This window comes from Anguilla anguilla, chromosome 1 (assembly GCF_013347855.1).
Source record: "Anguilla anguilla isolate fAngAng1 chromosome 1, fAngAng1.pri, whole genome shotgun sequence".
Classification (NCBI taxonomy): Eukaryota; Metazoa; Chordata; class Actinopteri; order Anguilliformes; family Anguillidae; genus Anguilla; species Anguilla anguilla.
The window spans coordinates 66,894,821-66,917,100 of record NC_049201.1 but is presented as its reverse complement, the minus strand read 5'-3'; the positions used below and the strand labels follow the sequence as shown (position 1 = coordinate 66,917,100).

The 22,280-nt window shown below is 40.6% G+C and overlaps 2 protein-coding genes across 3 annotated transcripts in view; one reads left to right on the top strand and one right to left on the bottom strand.

Moving 5' to 3' along the window:
• Positions 1-17: 17 nt before the first annotated feature.
• Positions 18-4,779, bottom strand: gpatch4 (G patch domain containing 4). The gene is made up of 8 exons (XM_035430592.1): positions 4,626-4,779; positions 4,273-4,353; positions 3,860-3,933; positions 3,310-3,402; positions 2,982-3,095; positions 2,366-2,478; positions 2,199-2,249; positions 18-1,747 (listed from the first exon to the last, which is right to left on the bottom strand). Exons 2-8 carry the CDS (start codon positions 4,349-4,351, stop codon positions 883-885), a joined length of 1,389 nt encoding a protein of 462 aa, XP_035286483.1. The 5' UTR covers positions 4,352-4,353; positions 4,626-4,779; the 3' UTR covers positions 18-882.
• A 680-nt stretch (positions 4,780-5,459) lies between these two features.
• Positions 5,460-22,280, top strand: part of LOC118211108 (platelet endothelial aggregation receptor 1-like) — a 33,888-nt gene continuing 17,067 nt past the window's right edge. Inside the window, exon 1 of one of the 2 annotated variants that reach the window (XM_035387973.1) lies at positions 5,460-5,599. The gene's annotated coding sequence lies outside the window, so the exon portion shown is untranslated. Of the gene's footprint in view, positions 5,600-5,719; positions 6,531-22,280 lie in introns of those variants that run through there. The other variant, XM_035387964.1, reaches the window with a different exon arrangement.

Below are 22,280 nucleotides of genomic sequence, written 5' to 3'. Positions count from 1 at the left end.
AAAAAAAAGACAAAGCATCTAATAAAAATCCACTTTATTGTTTTTACCAAAGGCCATGCTGTCAAGGCAGAGTTCATTAGAGCCTAATGAAGGCCTTGTCTTATTTCATAGATGGGATACATAAATACAGCATTACCATGACTAATCTCAACCTGAATCGTATTCAGTGAGGAAATAAGTGAACAGAACAGAAACACTACTTTACAGCAGTCAATGGTGCAAAGATCCTACTAGACATACTCACAACTGTTACAGTAATCAGACTTGAAATATGCCCAATACTGTTAGGAGCAAAGATAGGGCAGAATTTAAAATGAAACGTCTGAATAAAGAAAGATACAATCCTTCAATATGATTCAGAAAATATGCAAGACACTCAAATGAGCGTGCCCTTACCTGTATTCACTGGAAGTCATATTAAATACTGTAATTTTAAAAACTCTAAATTCATAGTGCTGCACAGCATTGGAAAATTTTCTGAGTAGTTTAAATGATGCAATAAAGAGACTGCTTGAATTACTTGGTCTTCTGTTTTGGCACAAAAGTGATGCATAAATTGCTATACTCTGACCCTGTGCTTGGGGAAACCAACACGCAGTTCAGTCGGCAAATCACTGACCATAAAACATTTCACTTTAGTCTTGGGTTAATGATGCATTTTAACAGCATTCCAATCAACCAAAAGTGATAGACTGGGTGTTTCAGATATGTAAGGGGTTACTGTAACACCCATTTGATAAGACTGCCTTTGCTCTGTCTGTAGTCTAGGGCAGCCTGTCTTATAGCAGTGTAATACAGCCTGTCTTATAGCTAAATGCTCCTACAATTGAGCGAAAAATTCTTTAAACACTTTTCCCTTCCCATTTCCGGGCTCCTTTTCAGTCAATCATGTTCAGGTTCACAAGATCTTTTCTTCTTTTTCTTTTTCACTGCCCTGGTTTCATCCCTTCCTTCATCTTCCACCTTCTCCTGCCCTTTACGTGTTTTTTTCTTCTTCTTCTGCGCTTGTTGTGTATTCTGCTCTTCCTCTTGCTCAAGCTGTAGGATGCTAGCATCGCTGCTCACTTTCCTCTTCTTTTTGCGAACTGTCTCAGTCATATTCGATTCTGCATCATTGCTGCAGTCCCCTTCTGTTGCTACAGATGCCACGACTTTGTTCTTACTGCGTTTCTTCTTTTTGGGAACATTTTTGTCGTGGTTTACCTCTGGAATGAAAGCATGTTCCCCTCTCTGCTCTGTAAAGGCTTTTTCTCCACCTTTACTACCTTCTTTAACATAGTCCTCTTTTACCTCGTACTCGGAACCACAGTTTTCCCTCACCTCTATTGACGTCTTCTCCTCAAAAGAACGTCTTTTCTTTTTGCAGCTTTTCCGGGGGGAACTCGGAATGCTCGATGGTCCTTCACCCACAGTCTCGCGTGTCTCCTTAGACCGTTTCTTCCTCTTTTGTGCAACGATGGGCGGCCCGTCCGTTTCAGGAAGTGGGGCTGTTTGCCTGTCCTCTTTGAGCATCCTCTCCGCTTTGTCCTCAGACGATTTTTTCTTTTTCTTTTTTGTTTTCTTGCCCTTGCCCTCGTCCCCCTCAGGCTCTCCTCCCGTGGGACTATGGGCAGCAGAGTTGGAGGCCGTCTCTGTGCTGATGGTCTTTGCGGTTTGGCTCTTCTTGCCATACTTCTCCATAAACTCCAGCTCCTGTTGCTCCAGCCTGGCTAGCTTGGCACACATGGTCAGGCCATGCCTGGCTCCTCTGGTTGAAAAGAGAATGTAGAAACAAAATTAACAATGAGCTCTCATATTTAAGTGCACTGTGAGTCTACAATGCAAAAAACTACACAAGTGTACTCCGATCTACAATAGTAGTTAAACGGATAGTCCAACTTTTTTGGTAAATCTCTTTTTGGCTATCTTAGCCATAGTTAGACGATAAGATTGATATCAATTTCATCCCTGTGTATCCAGTACAAAAGCAAGATAAAAGTGTAAATAACTGCTTTTGGAGATGCTGGAAGGTGTGTGTCTACCACTAATTAGCAAAGCTAACACTGCATCCATCTGCAGCCATTCATAGACATTTTGTTTCTACCTTCATTGGTTTAGTAGAGTATGCCCCCCTGCATACTTTATAAAGGACTGTAAACTAAATAGAGCTCAAGTGTTCACATGACCCATCATTCAAACATTCCGGGCTGCCATCCTACTTGTGTGCAGTCCGTCCTCCGCAAGCTTTCACAAGATCTGCGTCTGACAGCCTATTCACAAAGAGAAAGCATGGCGCAAATCAGACAGATCTGATCTGGGTAGAATCAGTAAACATTTGCCACACCCAGAGGAACATCAACACAGCAAAATCAGCAGCTCTTCATACTTGGTGGTGGAAGACAGGTCTAGTCTTTGGTCCTCATCCTCTGATTCGCTGCTGTCCTCTGAACTGGAAGACTGTTTTTCTGTTTGTTCTTCTCCAGACCAAAGGGTTCCTGACTGGTGGGAAAAGAGTGAATGATCAACTTCAGAAACATGCAAGTAGTGGTCGCCCAGTATAACATGAGCTCCTTCCTTGACCTGAATAACAGTCTCTCTCTACACTGAAATATGAGCATTTGCGTTCTACTAATATTTGCATTAGACAGAGTCAAATAAAACTTAACGAAATAAGAGAGGATGGAAAACTGTTGTTTTCTGGATGATTAATCAGGTAATGTGATTCAATTAATATCCTCCCTTACTTTCTCATCAAAAATTGTAAAACTGACACAGGGTTGTCACACAATGAAGGCCACTCTCACAATGGGGGGAAACAATCTGTTGCACTCTATAAGCAGATTTGAAACGCACATTTCTTGACGGATTCCCAGTTCTTGGAAATCTGGAACCGGTTCCCATTCGGAACCAGCTCTAGATACACAACCCTATGACCAGGTTATTTGACAACCGCCACCCATCCAAATCCCCAGCCTTCAGCCTTTACAACATGGGTTGAGTACCTTGACGAAGCGTCCGTACAGCTTGGCCTTGGCTAGCTCCGCCTTACGGGGCTTCTTGTTGGATATCACACCCTCCTCTTCCTCTCCTGTGACCTTCTTCACCTTAATGCCCTCCTGTCACACGTCACAAGAGAGGCCGTGTCACATGCGGCCCAGAGGTTGGGGAACATGATGAGAACACTGCACCACAGTAAGCACTGATCCCAAGAGATCCATCACAAATCCCCCTGTCTGCACTGCTGCTCTTCCTGTGCAGCAACATCCACATGGATCTGTGTTGTGAAGTCTGAGACTGCAAAGCTGCACTAGTTTGCTTGATGATACTGACCTGGCCGGACTCCACGACCAGGTTGGAGGAGGCCTTGTTGAAGATGTGGTCCCACCAGTGGAAGGTGAACTGCTCCCCCTGACTGTGACCAACCTGTAGAGGAAATACATCAATAATCCCAGAATGGCTACATGTAAGAAGCAACAATATGCTGAATTATGAAATTCATGCCATGGTCTTCAGTGATAGCAGCTGCAGAATGAATTCTGAAGTGTACAGACACATCCTATTTCCTCAATTTCATGCAAATTCCTCCAAACTCATTGGACGGTGCTTCATACAAAAGCAAGAGAATTATATATATATGGCTAAAGCAACAAAGGAGTTTTTCAAAGCTAAAAACTGGAAAATTCTTGCCTGGCCAAGTCAGTCACCTGATCTGAATCCAACTGAACATGTGTTTCACATACTAAAGAGAAAGCTTAAGGTAACTGGTCAAAAGCATTTAGATCACTTGGTCCTTAATATCCCCGTATTTTAAAAACATTTACCATCTTCAAACCCAGTGGTTTGATTCAGAGTAAAATGTAAGCAAAAAAAAAAGACTCACCCCTCCCTTGTCACATTTTACTTTGACTTTGATGGCCTCTGAAATTCCACTCCCATCCCTGCCAAGACCTTTTCCTGAAAGTGATCAGTGGTGTGGTTCTGTAGTTACAATACATTCCATGGACAACTCTTAAATAAAACTGCATTACTTATTATAAGTAAGGTTTGTCACAAATGTGTTGGCGAGTACTTCGTCTGATATAGTGCACATGCACCAGTATTTAGACAACTTGGATAATTTACTAAGTATGTCACAGTGAGCCAATCCAAAGTTATAATAATTTTACAGTGAAGCATTGTTATTTTGCAGCAAACGCGTGAACGTCATTTTACTCACAAACGTCGATTAGGCTAATATGACAGTCGACAAGCTTGGCTAACAAAATATTTAGATTAATCTAATATAAATGTCACCTTGTTCCCAACCGTGTCGAATGAGTTGTTGTTCGGCGAACTTCAACCCTCGACTTTTTTCTTCTACTGCACCTGCCATTTCTAAATCGAAGTGAGAGAAATTCATTTTTGCAACCACCAAGTTACTAATCTTAACACTTAAATTGCTAGCTAACTAGACACTCCAACAATATAACATAATCGCTACATATCAGTTTACATATAACAAATGCGCTGTATTACAGTGTGAAGACTATACATTTCAATTTCATTAGCTAGCCGCCACTTCGCCGGATACCCCTGTTTAAAGTGGCCAGGTAACTTATCTTTTCGCATATTTACATCGATTTATAACTGGTTTCTATTAACTTTACCTTCAGATATTACGAACAGCTCTTCAATCAACTGATAAGATCTTATTGATCATATTTTTATTCAGATACTGCAATGCGAGCAGGTAATAAAGCAGCACTAGACCACGCTGCCGGTAATGCAAGCTGACATGACACCAGAAGTACAAACTTTGCCCTTGCATCATCTGTATCCAATCACGTTAGGTTTTGAGACCATAGAATGCTGACAATGTAATCTCGTATAACTCTACGATTATTTTGCAGGTTTGTAGCCATTTTTATCTTGTGTATATTTGTCTGTATAAACTAAGCAAATTAACATACCCAATAATCACCATGACAGACACATTTGAATCGACAGATCGACAGACGGCGAGTAAAAGAACAGTGACATTTTTAACGTAAAAAAATGCTATCTTCAACCACAAGAGGTCCTCAATACTCAACACTTGGACTGGCAGCCACAATTGCCGTCCGACCATTGTTTCTGAAGGAGTTGAAGGGAGAAAAATTACTCGTTTTATTCCTCTATATGAACTTGATTCGACTATGTCTGATACTGATACTGTGTTGATGCTACTCCAAGCTACATTTTAACGCATTTAACATTTTAACGCCTCCGCACTATAACCTGTATAGGCCGCAACGACCGGGCGACTGAGATCATGATGCGCAGTAGTGACAACTCATTTATCTGTCCTGGCAGCATTGTATGTCCAGACAGGAAAAACAGATGTCTTGACATTCCGCTTATCGCTACCAGCTCAGTGTTTTTAAGGAAACCATTCCCTAGATTCTTAAAAAAAAAAAAAAAAAAAAAAAAAAAGACTTACTTGGGCCTGAGATACAATTGTGAGCCTAAAATACCCATCGTCAATCACGCTGATATTTCTGCAAGACATGCTGAACATCCTTTCTTGAGACAGTTATATTTTCAGGAGAGGCTGCGAAACAAATATTAGGCTAGGACAAAAGGTTTCTAGCACACAGCAAAGGTAACTACTCATTTGCAACTTGCGTCGAACTAAGTTAGGCTATAGCCTATTTCGTAGGCATGTGGCTACATAGACAACATTTCGTTTGAATAGGCCTATAAGTAATACAGTGTTACATGCGATGGTAGCCTACATGAAGTAGCCTAGGTCAGCATGAGGTGCAATGCTTTTGTTTTCATGGGAAAATAATGCTGTTCTGTCATGTAGCCTACCTACGATCAATATTTAAGCCCATGAAGCAATTTGACAAAATTTTAGAACTTTCATCAACATCTAAAATAAAGATTTGCATTGGGCTACATGGTGTGTGGGCCACGTCGCTGAATTTTATTTTATCAACAACGTTTTATTAGCGTGTATTAATGCACGGTTAACTTTTGGGGTCGGGCGCAAATTCATTTAACAAGTTTAATCCCTCGTAGGCTAATACATCACCCCCTGTTTTCCTCTCAAATCTTCCTTGGCGTCGCGCCAGATCCTACGCCCCCCTTACTTGAGATGCTAGGCAAGCTGAGCCATAGGAAACGTAGGGAGGGCGAGCGTTCTCGGGCTGAAGTATTCTCCTGTCACTGAGAGAAGCCGCACTGTTTGTTTTAAACTGAGCTAAGACTAGCTCTAGAAATGCAGTAAATTCTAGGTAGATGCGACACAGTGGCTGCGAAAGCGCACCGATTTATGGACCACGTCTGGAATCTTTTTTTTATATATATGGTTTTGGTCACATAGAACAGATGTATTTTAATTTAGTTCGATAAGTCTTTCTTTGTTGGCATCGTCGATGGAAGGAACTAAACTGGCAATACCGTTATTTGTACGTCTCAATTAGTTTATTGCAAATAAAACATTTTAAGACGGACGTGAGCTTCCTAAAAAGTGTTACAATAGTTTGCAAATCTTCGCGAAAAGTCGGCAAATGACCTGATGATTCAAGGTAAGGCAATACTTTTAGATATTATTTTACGAAATAAAACTCCTATTCAAAAGTCATGTTGGGTTAATGTGTCGGGCGTTTTTGTTTCGCATATGGCTTTGTTTTAGGTTTTAAATTCCAAAAGGATTCACCACATAAATAATTCCATCCTTTTGTTCGTTTTAAGGAAGCGAATAAGAATGTTTTCTGTCCCACTTTCTTTGTATTGATTACCTCGCAGCTGAACTATGTTGTGTGAAAAGTTTACAGGAATTATTTTGTTGCACATACGCCAACTACTATGTATCGTTTACTCCGGCTGTTTGAAATTAAATATTTATCAAGTGAATGTTTCATAATTTCTGGAATTTTACAGTAAATAAAATGCATTATTGAATTACATGCACCTCCTGCTTTACTAGCTCGTTCAGTTGAAATGTACATTAGTGCTGATAATAATGAATGGTTAAGGAACAGATAAGGTTTATATACTATGCTAGATGCAGTAGTCCATAGTAGGCTATGTTTAAGTGCTTAGGCAGGGTCCTTTATTACTTTTGAAATGTGAAATCCTTCTTCACCCATGTCTTTGAAAAGTTTGTATGATGCTGAAAGGGGTTTGTATTTAAGTAAGAATGAATGAAACAACCTGTGTTCACATGAACTGAACCGATGTGTGAGTACCAGCTCAATTAAGTCAGATTTAAAAAATCCAATTCTGTTTTAAGCAGCATTGGTTTGAACTCCAGTCAGCTCATTGCCAGTCAATTACCTATTTGAGTATATAGAGAAATGTGAGGCTTATGTTTTACATTGTTTGCAAGAAGTCAGGCTACTGATGTATAACTGGTCTGTTTCATATTGATAATGTGACCCTGCTGTGATCCTGTAGTGCAGGGATAGCTGATGTGCAGCCTTTGGACCTCATTTAGCTGCTCTGACCTTCCACTGTGGCTCGATGAGGAATGCAGAAAGAAAATGAACCTGGAAGCCGATTATTTGACTTTGGATGAAAAATTGTGAGCAGTCTGGTACTGCTTAAAAGAAGCCATTCATTTTATTAAAAAATGTGTTAGTTTAGTTAAGGTTAAGCTTAGTTAAATCTGTGCATTCACCATTCTGAAATGACAATTCTACCGAAGCCATCTGGAATAGAATGGTTTCTCTAGCAATGATCTGTAATGTCCAAATCACCTCCTGGTGCATGCCACAGAAAAAGCCTATGGCAATGTACCAGCTGCTGTTTCCTGCTGTGATAGGATCTTGCAATATTGTTTTTCCCCCATTTCTGTTGTGGAGCTGCAGTCGCTCCACACTGAAAGGTGGAATTTGGGTATGCCGAGATCAAAATCAAGCTTGCGCTTCCTTGAGTGAATTACCCTGGCTTGTGACTAATGGCTATGTTCTCGACAGGTGAAGGCAGCGTCAGTATGAGCAATGATACGTTCAAACTGATGGACTGTGTTGTCACCCATTTTCCTTCTCTAGTTCATACTGTAAATATTGGGTGTGCCCCTGGAGTATCTCTATGGATCTGCCACATTTGGTGTGTTCTTATCCAGGCCTCGGGACACAGTGTCCTTCTCACTGCCACGTGGCAGCATTTTTGTTCTTATTCCCAGAGTATCAAGGAATTTGCGATGGATTGTCTTCCAGGGTTTCAAGGCACACCATTTGCTTTTGATGGAATGTACTGTATTTCGCAAACTTGAGGTCTGTTTTTGTGAATGTAACCAGGAGAGTATATTGCAGTTGTGGGTTTAAGATGAGCCTGTACTTATTTGGATGATTTTCAATATTTCAGTCAAATCTGGAATTTCCTGGGCCAGGTGTGCAAAGGTGTTCTGTGGTTGATGACTGAAAAGTTCAGAAAATTCACAGAATTTTGGCCCTGTGTTCTCAATATACAAACATAAATTCTACATAACTAAAACCTGGGACGTTTACTAAGTGCTCTGTGATATGATCCTTGTAATGGTGGGCTGTAATTGTACTCCAAGGCTGGGTTTGTCCTGATCATGACTTTAAAACCTTCTGTGTGTGATTTTGAGGTGTGGTCTTCGTCATTGTTCCAGATATAATTTCATTAAAGCTGGTTATGTTCTGGTCATAATTCAGTGTCCTGAGTGGTAATTCCCCATTGCACAGTTCATAAACATATTACATTATGGAACAGTTGATTATTTCATATTTATCCAAATTTGGGATGCCTAATCATATTTCTGTGCCCATTGGCAGGCTGCAGATTGGCAGACTGGCACACTTATAGCCTGCAGCCATTTTTTAGTCCACCAACCACTGAAACACAGCCGCTGCACTGGTGGACGACACTACTTAGGACTACAGGGACCTGGCCAAACAGTGGCTTAGTTTGACACAGTGCAGCATTCCCTGCCAACTGAAACACTGCAGTTTGGAGCGATGCTATAGCCAAAACTGTCAGCCACAGTCAAGTCAGGCATGGTCAAGAGTCCTGACTTCACGGTGTCATTGTTCTGAGAATGAGTCTGTTGATATCTACTCTATCTATCCAGGGATATAATTTTCTGTTGGTCCTGCCTTATTTGTTGGAAAACATCTTAGAATTGTAAGATGTGATTTGTTATGCACAATAAGAAACTCCTGTAAGCTGTTTCATTAGAAAATTGGGACAGGCACCTTTAATGGAAAGTAGCGATGTTTATTAAGTACACCACAGGCTTATATAAGCCAATAAAAAACAGATACACTGCCATGCAGGCAGAAAAACTGGACCCGATACGATTGCAGTCAGGCAGCGGTTAGTGGAGGGAGGGTGAGGGGGTGGGCTCTCATAATGGAACATGGGCAGTCAGCGCTGGCAGGAGTGAGCGTGCTCAAAGACGCGTAAATAAGGGGGTGGGGAGCGACCACATAATGCGTTGTGGTGATGGTCTTTGCTGTAGCCACTCCCATAGTGACTGTCAGTCTGTGAGAGTGGGGGGAAAGGAGACACACAGAATTAAGGCCTGATGACTAGAGGCCCCAATTCTGTACGGTCTATGTGGAACGCTGTCACAAACAAAGAGTATCAGAACAAACCCAGCCAATGCATATTAGTAAAACACCACCAGGGACCAAACTGAAGACAGACATAGTCTCTGATAATTTGCGAATACGTCGCTTTTTTATTAAATGTGAAGAATTATTCTTAGTAAATATTATTATTCTCTACTTTGTATTGAACAGAAAGATCATGTTATTATGGTAGAACCTAGGCTTCAGCCACCATTCCAGGCCTATGTCTGTGACTTACAGGTAGGATTCCTGCAGCACTCAAATAGCACTGCTGTCAGAGACCCCTGGAAAGCCACCACATATTCCTATTCTACCCCAGCTGTTCCATTTACATTCCTGAGTCTGCTAGGGTTACTACTGGATGAGTGATTGTATAATGCTGCTTTCTAATAATAATAATAAGGAGAATAATAATAATAATAATAATAATAATACATTTTATTTAAATAGCACCTTTACAGAGCCCAAAGTCTCTTGGTAAAGTTAAACGGGTAAAAAACATTTAAGTACAGAAGGCAAAACCAATACATAGGACACTAATACAGAATAAAGTATAAACACAAACAAAAAAACATATGGATGAAGACAATAGTGGAGCTATTGGCTAGGTCACATAAGAGGTGGGCCTTGATTAGAGACTGCTCTCTACACTCTCTGCTTCCCTGATGTTAACTGGAAGAGGGCACCACAGGCAGGGAACAGCCACAGAGAAACCTCTGTCACCAAACTTGAGGAGATGGGTCTTGGGATGGTTATATATATAATTTTTTCCCGTCATATTGAAAAAAGTCAGTCTCGTGCTCTGTAGCTTCAAAACTGAATGATTTGTTTCCCTGTCTCACTGGTGAAGATCCACTGTCTGTGCAAAAGCCATGATCCATTCTACAGGCTTTAGCCTACATCTTAGTGGAAATTACTCACTGGAGCTCAGTCGCTGTACCATACAGTTACTGAAGTCATAGTTTCTGTTTTCCAGAACATTAACTTTGCTCTTGGAAAAACATAAACGCAGGCTGCAGAGAGGATCCCTGTAGAGCTGCCTTTTGGAAAAGCAGGACAGAACACCAGTGCGGGGCGAAAGGTTCTGGCAAATGCTGTTTCTCTTTCTCTCTCTCTTTGCCCATTTCCCCTATGATAGTGTTTACTGCCCAGAGGAAAAGGATGTTAGAATGTGGTGGTGGGTTTACACGCAAGATGTTTCCTACCTGCTTCCTACTGTTTGTCCTCGTCGATTACCCCTGACTGCAGAGTGGAAGCTGAGAGGGAAAGGAGAGTGTGAGATTCGGGACGGGGAGGCTGAAATGGTTTGTTTGTGGCAAAACCCAATATTCCGCTTGGAATCAGCTAAGGTCAAAATTAATTCTCTAGACTAAATTAATTTTCTAGCAGAAAAGGAATGGTTTAAATATAATTCCCACATTCCTTTCTGTGATGTTAATAGAGGATACCAAGCTAAGTCATGCAGACAGCTGTGAAAGTTCATTAGTAAAACATTGCATTGCCATAGAGTCAGTCTGTTTAATTGAAGGAATATGGTATCAAATGCAAATATGCCTTCCAACAGTAACAGACTTAATTGTGTTGACTTGATATAGGCTAGTATATGTAGTCTAATGAGACTTTGAGTATCATTCAGGGTGTCTTAATAATAATAATAATGATAATAATAATAATAATATTGCTTTTATATTGTAAATGCAGTGTATTTAATATAATTTCAAGTTAATTTTCAAGTTTTTCCTTCCTTTTTTCTGATTGGCCTCCCCACTCTTGCGGCAGGAAAACTATTCCCAAATGGAGTGCTGTGCTCCCCTCCATTCCCACCCCAGCTGCCCTTTTTCCTGTTTAGACCAGGATGCCCCTGGCTGTGAGCATCCAGCCTTTTTACCGTTGCCCCTTTCTTCTTCCTTCCAGGTAATTGTGATGTAAAAACATTTGTCCTAAACATAGTGCTGCTTGCACATTCCCATTGAACATCATTGTAAACCGTTTAAAAAGCTTGACCTACAGTGTGGTATGAATGTGTGAGAGAATGATGTGTGTGCCCTGCCATGGATTGGCGACCTGTCCAGGCTGTATTCCCGCCTCTCAGCCAATGCATGCTGGGTTAAGATCCAGCCCCCGTGACCCTGACCATAAACAATCAGGTTAGATATAGGCTAATGGATGAATCAACAACCTACACTACAAAACACTAGTATAATGGTTATACATCCTGTGTTCATTATCTCCTTATTAGGGAAACTTATCATTACAAGCATGAAGCTGATTTGTGTGTTTACCCAATTAATGATTTTTAAACAGCCCATCCCTAAATTGCACAGCTGTGGCACATTGATATGTGGTGACGGTCATCGTTCTGAGGGTTTGCTCTCCTGTGTGCAGTGGACAACGCAATTTTAAACGTTCCACAATTTTATTGCATTCAGATGCCGAGATTAAGTCACATCTGGTGAGATTATGTCTTTAACAGACCACGATAAACAGGTCTCTCTAATGTAGAGCAGATTTCCTCCTCGCCCTCCAGAAAAGCAAGTTTACTGGGAAGTGAGGCCAGTAAATCCATGAAGTTTAACTGGGGAAATTTACTGGCAAAGGCCGGTCTATGATTTGGTTGTCCCGGACAGTCAGACTGATTCCACATGTACACATACAACCTCGTACAGTATGCACTGCACCCCTATTTGACCAGGAGAGTTTTGGTGAAGCCATTATATCAATGTATTCCACAGAATGATATACGGTATAATTCACAAAATTAAATATAAAGGTAGTGAAGAAAAAAGGAAACCCAGAGTAAGGAGACTTTAGGGTATTGGGTCAGAATGGCCACCACATGTGGTCAGTACAGCATATACACCCTGTGGTGTAGGGTTTACCAACATATATAATTCTGTAGGACGCTTACAACACCACACTACCACAGAAAAGCCAATCAACCTACGCTTACTTTATGCAAGTGGCAAGTGCACAGTCTCGGGTGTGATTTTAGAATATCTCAAACAGCCAGTTTTTGTGTGTGTGTGTGTGTGTGTGTGTGAGAGAGTGTACAAACACGTGTGCTTATGTACATTTACCCTTGTTGATGCATGAAGCCCTCTATATTTCTTTGCTCTTAAACTCAAGGGCTTGTGGGGTAAGTTCCCAGGTGGTACACTAAAATAGGATAGTGCACCAAGAACTCTCTAGTAATAACAGCCTGGCTAAATAAGTCCCGGCATTTTGTCAGTAACTTCAAATAATCTTGCCGGCAAAATGCATAAATCATTTATTGACTGAGACCAGATGTTTGCTGGCAGCAGATTGTTTTATCAGAAAGTTCAGGTCTGTGAAACAAAATGTTAAACGTATCGCCTTTCAGCCAGTGTAACCTGGAACCTCTGCTGGTAAATTGTGCGCTGCAGAGAGTGTCAGATTTAGTGCAGAGGGGCACCTGTGACAGGTGCAGGACGGTCTGGCCATGGTGCTGGGTCACTACAGATGTGCTCTGACCCAGCGCTCAGCCTGTGGAGTGTAACTGAAGCTCTGTGTCGTGTCCAGGAGCTCGGGCCAAGGTGCAGCGAGTGTGTGTGCCACAGCTCTGTCGGCACGCTTGTGAAGGGGAAGTGGGGACAGGAGAATTTTTGATGACAGGGACATTTTATCCTTCACAAACACCAGTTCAGCGTTTCCTTTTTCTAGGCCCATTGTGCTCATCTATTTCCCTTTGCTAGAAAACTTAACACAGCATGTTTACTCTATATTACTCCAAAAATAATATAAAAATAGCCCAACTTCAGCTTTATTACATTACTGCAGCTCATTTAATTACAGTCATATTCCAAAAAGATGAAGGCAGCTTTTTTCTGAAATGTGGGGATTTTTGTTTGCTCTTTGAACATTTTAATATATTACATTGCTGGCATTTGGCAGACACTCTTATCCAGAACGACTTACACTTTTATACATGACATTTATATTGTATCCATTTATACAGCTAGATATATACTGAAGCACCTTGCTCAAGGGCACAATGGCAGTGTCCTTCCCAGGAATCGAACCTGCAACCTTATATGTTGATATATACCTTTAATATATCAATAAATAAATTTTACATTTTTTAAATTCTCATTAAAGAAGCTTTGGAAAGTACTTTTTTTTGCTGCATCTTGATTTGGCTAATTTTTCTACCTATTCCATGGAACAGCCTAATCAGATCTATTTGAGTCAGTTGAAATTGCAAACCAGCATGCACAATGGGTTCCCAGGACCAGGACTGGGAAGCCCAGCTGCAGTATGTGTGGGGAAGGAAGGAAGGGCCGATGGTTCACGAGCTACTGGAGCATCAGTACCGAAAATAAACGAACACGAATAAACACACTGAGTGGCAGCCGTAGTGTGAAAGTGTCTGTGTGGTCTTCAGCGTGAGAGTCTGCTGGGTCTCTCTCTCTCCAGTCAAAGGGGTAGTTTCTCACAGGATATGCTGAAGTGCAGAGGTCAAGAACACATTGACTCAGATGGAGATGAAGAGAGGAGAGCACTCAGGGAATGTACAGGTTTGTGAATGGAGTAGAAGAGATTTGGGAGTTGGACAGCTAACCAATAACAATGAAACTAAATATGAGATTCATTTAATAAACAGCTGTGTGATTATGATGGACTACTTGGATCAGTATTCATTCTTTCTCATCCATTTTGATGTAGAAGTGCCAGAGACTTACATTTTGTAAGATTATTTACCAAAGTAACAAGCCTGCCTTGAGACATTATTTTTGCAGTATTACACATTTGAATCTGAGGTGTGTTATGAGCCAGCTACGACAGGACCCAGTTGGCTTCATCCTGCCTTGGGTAGGATGGTTTAATTTGGCTTGGATTCCCACTGTGTTAGCTGTTCCTGAGGACTCAGCATAATAGCTGCTTTAAGTGAATTTTGGAGACACTGACTGTTTTCCAAACTGTGGGGAGAACTCACTGGCTCACGAGTGAGTGTGTTTTACCAGAAATACTAATTTCATGGGTGTTGGTGGCATAGTGGTGGCTGGAGATGCACCACTGCCTGTAACAAACTGAGGAGAAAAAAGTAGTACATTATTATATGTCTGAGTTAGAGTATTGGACTGAAATTTGTTTCAAAATAACTATCTATACATATAAATGCTATTATGAACTATTACACCCTAATGTTCTCATATGCGCTCAATGGCAAACCAGTAAACCTTCATTAATTCTGCACCCCCTGGCTCTTCCATTATAGGACTCAGAGGTTTTTGTGTAGTTCTGGAGGTTGAAATCACCTAACTGGATTGGTAGTCTTCTGAGCATTCCTGTCCAAGTGTCTCTTGAATTGACACCTCATTCATATCTATTTTCACTTATACTTTTATTGCTTTGCCAGACCACTTTGGACCATGCTTTTCTAGATTAACGCTGAACTGAGATAATTTTAATCAAGCACCAATATGATCATTTTCAGTGTTGAAATGTAGCATGCTTCACACGGAATGACAGGTGAGGTTACTGATGGGAACATGCAATATAACAGTAAAGGTTGCCTCTATTTTTGTTTGTAACAGGAAAGTTTTCTTAGGGTGCTTCACCATTTACAGAAAATATATACACTGTATTAGAGAAACGAAATACTCAAGCTCACCCTCATGTAAGTTCTAAATTTGAGTTTGAAGAGGCAACCTAAATCACAGTAATCATTTTTCTACCGGTAACTGCAAATTAACTTAAAAGCACAAAACAGAAGCAGTCAAATTATGGAATTGCACATCTTTAATTACATTACTTTTGTGTACATTTTCAGCGTGGTGTTGTGCAAAATGCATCTCAATGTAGTACAGAAGTAAAGTGTGGGACAAAAATGAGTGGAGGCATATTTTTCCACATCTCTTTATTGTAAGCGGAATAACCGCTCTGTTTGCTTGTGCCCTCTTGAAACGCTGAACCCTTAATCAGGGCCCTTGCCTGTTGTGCTTTTGTGCTGTCTGAAGCGATTAAGCACATCTGGTTTGGATTCATAGCTTTTCTCGTGGTGTCGAGTGCTCTGTTGTTCGAGTCGAGGCGTGTTTGTGACTTCCCACGTGTGAGTGCGCGCTTGCATGCGTGCACGTGTGTGAATTTACATGTGCGAAGATGTGCTTGCATGTGCATGAATTTAGATGTGCTTGCACGTGTGCATGCGTGTGCGGGTCTGTGCATGCGTGCAGGTCCACATGCCCGGGTGCATTATTGTGTGTGGTCACCCTATGCCATCATGGCCAGTGAAGCCACAATCATTCAGTCTGTGGTCTGGATCTGAAGTGTAGAAGTGGTTGACACTGTAGAGCCTCAAACAAACTGTTGAGCAATAGCTGGGGCATTGGCCTTCCTTTGAAGCTCATGGCTGTATTAAATCATGCAAACAAATAAATATATTAAAATGACACCACATCATTTACTTGTTATTCACTCAATGTTTGTTATTTATTTTCTACCACTCGCCTGTTTATATCCTCAGTCATAACCACATCATAGGCCTAATGTATGAAAATTGTGCCGCACTGTCAACGTTTTGCGCTCTTTTTCTAATATTAGCGCCAATGTGAGGCTGTACGTGTCTAGTTCCCACCCTCTTTTGGAATGTCCAGTACCACAGCCACGTCCAGTGCTTCCTACTGTCCAATCAGGAGAATGAAGACATCTGCGGTTCTCCTCAAAACGTGATGTCACCAGCCTGCTTCTTTTCACACCGCTTGACCACAGCTGAGCTTGCATAGAGCAGAGTCAGAGGAAGAGCTAGCATGTGCAGCTTTGGCATGCGGTCCAGTGGCCATGAAGTGCTACAGAGTGATGAAATGTGGACCCCTAACCGACCGAACCCTCCTGTCCCCTGGGCTCCATAAACGCCAATTACATGCCGCCTGCCTTATGGAGCTGCCAGCCACTGTCAGCACTTGCATGGTCCAGATTGTTGACCTCCTTTAGTCATCAGAATCCTGTCTGTAATAGTCAGATTATAACTACATATCTGTGGAATCCACATCATCCACATTGTGTGGGAGTATGTTGCCTCACTACCCCCGTAGTCAATTTATCTCCAGTACCAGAAGTATGACTTAACTACACCAGAGACTCATGATCAACATTACAAGACCCTTCCCTACATCAGAGCTCGCTCCAAGTTTTATCACAGAAAGAGCTTTCTGGAAAAGACAGAGAAAGGTGTGGTGTAGCTTAGCGCCCGGGGCCCGGGGCCCAGCAATGTTTTTATTTCGGATCTCGGACCTGTTTGATCCTGTAACGGAGGTGACTGGGGCTGCAGCCGAGCGGGGAGAGCGTATTCTGTTCCTGCGGGAGCCTCTATCAGCAGCCGGCGAAGGGGGGACGGGCGTGATGTGCATCCTGTTATTGTGGTTTTATTAGGCAGGGCGGGGGGCGGGGCTGAAAGGCCAAGCAGCCAATACAGAGACGCAGAGCTGGTCCTGCACCTTTGTCCATCGCAACAGCTCAAGTGAATTAACTGAGAATTTGGCTCTGTCACTTTTATTACCACAAATTGGCTGCATGTTGCAGTCTTAGGTCTCAGAGCTTTTCTATACTGTTCAGGTTCAGTGAACCTTCAATCAGAGAGAGAAAATTGTGTCTCTGCGTGCGTGCGTTTGTGTAAAGACCTGCCAGTGGAGATATTGTGATAGTACAGTAGGATTATGTGTTTGAGGGACTTATGACTATGCATTCTATTGTTTTGGCTATTTATGACTAATGCAAAAGATTTGCGGAAATGACGTTTCCTGTGAGTAATTTGACAAGGTTAGCAGTATGAAGTCACTATCAGTTCTTTATCATCTTCCTTCAACCTGTTTGACTAATGCAATTTCCCAACTGTTCCAAAAACAGGCAAAAAAAAGTCTCCCAGTGGCACAGAGGCCTGTTTTATGACCTTGGTACTGGAGAGAACAGTGTGACCTATGACTGCCATAGAATTCCATAGAGGACATGCTAATGTACTCATTTCCTTTCCATTGCACAACTCTGTCACACAGACGATGAAAAAGCAAAACAATAACAATGATGTCTCATGTCCATTCCAAACTAGTGAGTAAATACCACACACAATAGTACCATACACAAAACAAAATGTATGTTTTGCTTCTGGATAATTAATGGAAATGTTTTCTTCTATAATGTGTAAAATACACATTTATTAATGTATAGTGTGGTATAGTTGTCAGAAGAGTAATGTTCAATAGTTTTTTGTGCAAATTAAAACTGATATGAAATAGCATCACTTGTTATTTACTACAAAGTAAATTTTTTAAAATATATGTCAGCATTGTTCAGACAGTATACCACTCTGACCTTTGGATGAAATAGTGTTTCCTGCAGATTGAGAATTTTATTTGTGGAGGTCAACTGTGTAGAAATAGACATAATAAACTAAATACCAAAAAATATTTTTGGACAGGGGGAAATCTATTTGGGCAGGCTGTACAAATAAATCCGTTGTATGGGAAACACCAATTCAGTGAGCAATAAGATCATTATTACTTTCATATTTACTGTTAATATGTCCTTATCCAGCTGTGATGCTAGCCAACTGAGCTGTGTCTCCAGAAAGCACAATATCATGCCGGTTTCACATGCAGTGTTTTATTTGCGAAAACTGGCCCAGATGCCCAAGTCTTCAGGTTGGTGAACTACACATGGCAGTGTGTAGCTCACGTGTCTCTTTTTGCCACAGCGTTAGTGACTATACACAGCTGACAGACTTGCAGCAGCTGAGGTTGTGTACCCGCACCAGTGAAACAATAACAAGCTCCCAGCTGCAAGGGATCTTGGGTTTCATTCTCGTTGACTGGAACGTAATCTCGCCGAAGTTCTGCTGGGGTGCGGCCATGGCTGGGGCGTCAGGGAGGGCTCGGTCAAATTTCATTTAACTGGCAGATTGAGCCTTGCGTGAAATTATATTGATAAGTGTGAATTGGTGTTCATTTATTCACTTAACTTAATTTTTTTATTTAATTGAATTTAATTTGTTTGACACAGTTATGTGTTTGACATTGTTTGTGCACCATATATTGATGTTAGCTGTTTAATTTTGGATTACTGTGTAAGTGCATTTGTTTCTTTTTGTTTGAGTCTGCAATCCAGGCCCAGAAAGTGAATCTCAGCTTCTCGCAGTCTGTCCCATAGTTAACTCATTGTGTTTTCTCCTATGCCAGCCATTTGTAATTGGCCTCTTTTCAGCGGCCAGGTTGATGTCCCTGAGCGTCTAATTGCAGGGGACTTTTGGAAGTAATCAGAATGTAAATTAACTGACCACATTCTTTGGATGCATTGCTTATTTAAATTCATAACATACTGTTTATATACATTTAATTTGCAAAGTAGAGCATGTATAGTTGAGAATCGGTAGATGATCTGATTTTGGTGTTATGCTAAGTAGACTTCCAACTCAGCAGAGGATTTGTACCTACATTCCCTAATTGTCAGAACAAGGTAAGTCTGTGGGTCTTTTAATGCAGTGTTGCCTAAAGTAATAAGTGTTTTCTTGACATCTGGAAGATCATTAATTTTATTCTGAATTACTGCCATGGCCTAAGCCTAGAATTATTGCTTTTAGCGAGGCCTTATTCTGCTGAATAACACATATCCTGTACAAAACTGTGAAACCAGACTTTGACTTCCATATTATGTAGTGTGAGCCTGGTGGACCCAGACTTTTCCAAATGCACCATTACCTCATTACTGATATCTCTTACTTCATCTTTTACTCTGCGTATGTCAGTTGGACACTTATTTAATGGATTAACTGGATCCATACTGCATGACTGTGTGAAGAAGACAAAGCATTTATAGCTGGGTTTACTGAGCTTTCTATATCTGATATGATACTCCTACACTTTGAAGATGTTTATTTTACATTATATAGTGCATGACGTAGTCAAATAGTTTTCAAGCCAAAGTATTCTGTCCTTTTTCTTTGTAGGTGGACATGTTTATGGGTTTATTTTGTAAATGTGATCAGTAGTTCAGTGATTTTGGAAACTATTTGGCTCTTGTTCAACACCATCTTTTTTATTAAGGAAGTTTAATAAGAAACATGTGTTAAGGATACTACTGAGTAACTTCCCCAGGTCACTGCTTAGACAGGTTCCTCTATCTGCACTTATAGTTTGTGATGGAAAGACCTTAGTTGCATTTTATTGGAAAACAGTCATCCAGTGTCATGTTAGGTTTAAGCAGAGTTTTCTGCAGCTCTGTTTTGCTTTTGTTTTAGCATTTCAGTCATAATGTAATCACGTTCTTCCTCTTTCACCTGGCTTTATGAAATCCTTTTAGAGCATGAACACACAAGACTAACCTGTAACACTTTGCTTAAACTCTATGCCTACAATGTCACCACAAGTGTGACAACTCCTGTTGTGAGTCAAGAAGAGATATTAAGGCTTATGAGCAGTGCTATAACATTTTCATAGTACTTGAAACTTTTTTTTTTCCAAAACAGATTCAATGTAATCGATTCAAAATGGCCTCTGCCTATAATATGGGCGTTTTTTTACATAAATTTAACAGACTGTCATGGCGGGTTTCGGCAGGTGTTAGGCTATGTCCTTTTATGACAGTGCTCTGTAGGCCTAACTCTAGCTGCACTCCCTACAGCCTGTGTCCCTTGGTCTCTTGTTCCCTCAACTCCATTTTGGTACCTCGTTTATTTTTCCTTCTCCTAAATTCTCTCTTTTTCCAGAGCATGACTAATATTTTCTACCTCAATTAACATTTAAAGAGAGAGACAGAAAAAAGAGGAGTGATGTTATGATCAATGCCATGTGCTTTGGGTACTGGATTTGTCAACGTTTAAAAGAAGGGAACCACTTCCTGATGCTCTCATGTTCTTGCTGCTAAAACATGATTGGAGCAATATATATCTGTTTTTATTTTTCAAAGATTCATGTATTTGATAATCTGGCACAGCGAACATTATTAATCTTACTAAAGCCTGGTTACAATTAAGATTGTCCTTTATTATAGTTACACTTTATATTCATGCAATAATTTCCTTTTGAACTTCATTCCAAGATTATGCCATAGCAAAGCTAAGTTTAAAATGAAATTCCTACATAAATATGAAGTGTATCTGTAATATTGAAATACTCACTTGAACTGTGTTCTGGACAAAACCTGTACATTTGTTTGATTTGCTTGAGTGTCTAAATTTCAGACTCTAAAGAAGTGAATTTCTGTTCATTTGATTTCACTGATACTGGAGCCTTAGTTAGACAATTATATACAGTCTAGAAACTTGGCCATGCTTACTAGAATATTCTTGTGCGTAGGCTATTCATTTGGTTCGTGAGTGGCTCACATTCACAATCCTAGGACACAAAAAAGTCGGTACTTAATTATTTGCATTTGCTAAAAATATCATTCACACTCATTCCATCATATGGTACTGATTTTAATCCACTTCAAAAACCTGTGCGCGAAATGAGGTTCCAGGACTGGGAAAAGACTTGCAGGCTACGTTGATGAAAGCTTGGGCATGTCTCCGTGCGCCTTGTAATGTGTAATCCTCCATTGTTTAATTGTTCCACATCAAAGGCGGGTCGAGTGAGATCGTCTTATTTGCTAGTTGAAACCGTACCATAACCACATATTAGTGTGTCTCTGACTCTGGCTGGTAATTGGACTCTTACAAATTCCAGACACAGGCAGCATGCAGCATGCATTGAGTGGGACATTCGCAATTTGATGGTCAGAGTACTTAGATTTAATGTTAGTGTAAACACAATAAGGAGTGAGTACTATTTATAGCAGTGCAGTTTCGTAGTGCCCCAGATAGGCTGGTGAAAGGTGCCTCTCGGTTAAGGATATTTAACCACAAGAACAACAACTGTAAATGAGTTAGGTGTAGTCACTTAAAAAAATATGCCTCTGTGTGCATTGTTTAATCCATATTACTTGTAATTCACTACTTTAAGACAAAGCAAATTAGTCTAAGAGAATGCTCTACATTGCCAGCTGGTCTGTTCCACTACAAGTTTCAAATATGAATATTCTCAGAAATGAATCTGATGAAGCACAGAATCCAGCAAAGGACTATTAAATTAGCCTTAAAGAGCAGTGGTGAAACTAAAATAGAATATGTTGAATTAAGGATAGGAAGTGCATTTTGTTCACCTGGTATGCTTTATACTGTAGATAGAACTGCGGTATTAAATCCACACGCTCCACTGTACGTTAGACAAAAAGATCGGACTCTATGCACAGTTCCCAGCCTTGGGGCTTTTCTTTGTGGCCGTGCAGTCATTTCAAACACATGCTGTTTCTCATCACATACCAATCCTACGGCCATTAAGAGTCTTTTTTTCCTCAAATAAGGCACAATTAAATGAGAAAAAGAGTAATTAAAAATATCTACTCCACTCAAATGACTCCACTTGTAAAGTCAATTGCCCCTCTTAATGAAAGCCATACATTCCCTTGGTTCTTTATAATTATATTTAGGTGTGTTTGTTTTATTTTACTTCACGTCCTGACTCTTGGACCAGGCTCTAAATTAGTTCCTTATTAAAGAAGGGAGTATTGAAGTATAATGATATTCCCAGAACACTAAGGTCATTGTTTTAATTAGCACTACTGCATAGATGGCAGTCAGTGTTCTCAGCATATACTGTAGAGTAGGCCTGTGAAGTACAGAATTGCTACATTGGTATACATTGCTGATTACAGAGGTCATTGTTTTTTTCATTGTATTTTTTCTTCAAA

Coding starts and splice junctions, on each gene's coding strand:
- gpatch4 (XM_035430592.1), bottom strand. CDS start 4,351: ATGGCAGGTGCAGTAGAAGAAAAAAGTCGAGGGTTGAAGTTCGCCGAA. Junction 2,479..2,981: donor TGTACGGACGCTTCGTCAAG/GTACTCAACCCA, acceptor TTTTCCCACCAG/TCAGGAACCCTTTGGTCTGG. Junction 2,250..2,365: donor GACCTGTCTTCCACCACCAA/GTATGAAGAGCT, acceptor CTTTGTGAATAG/GCTGTCAGACGCAGATCTTG.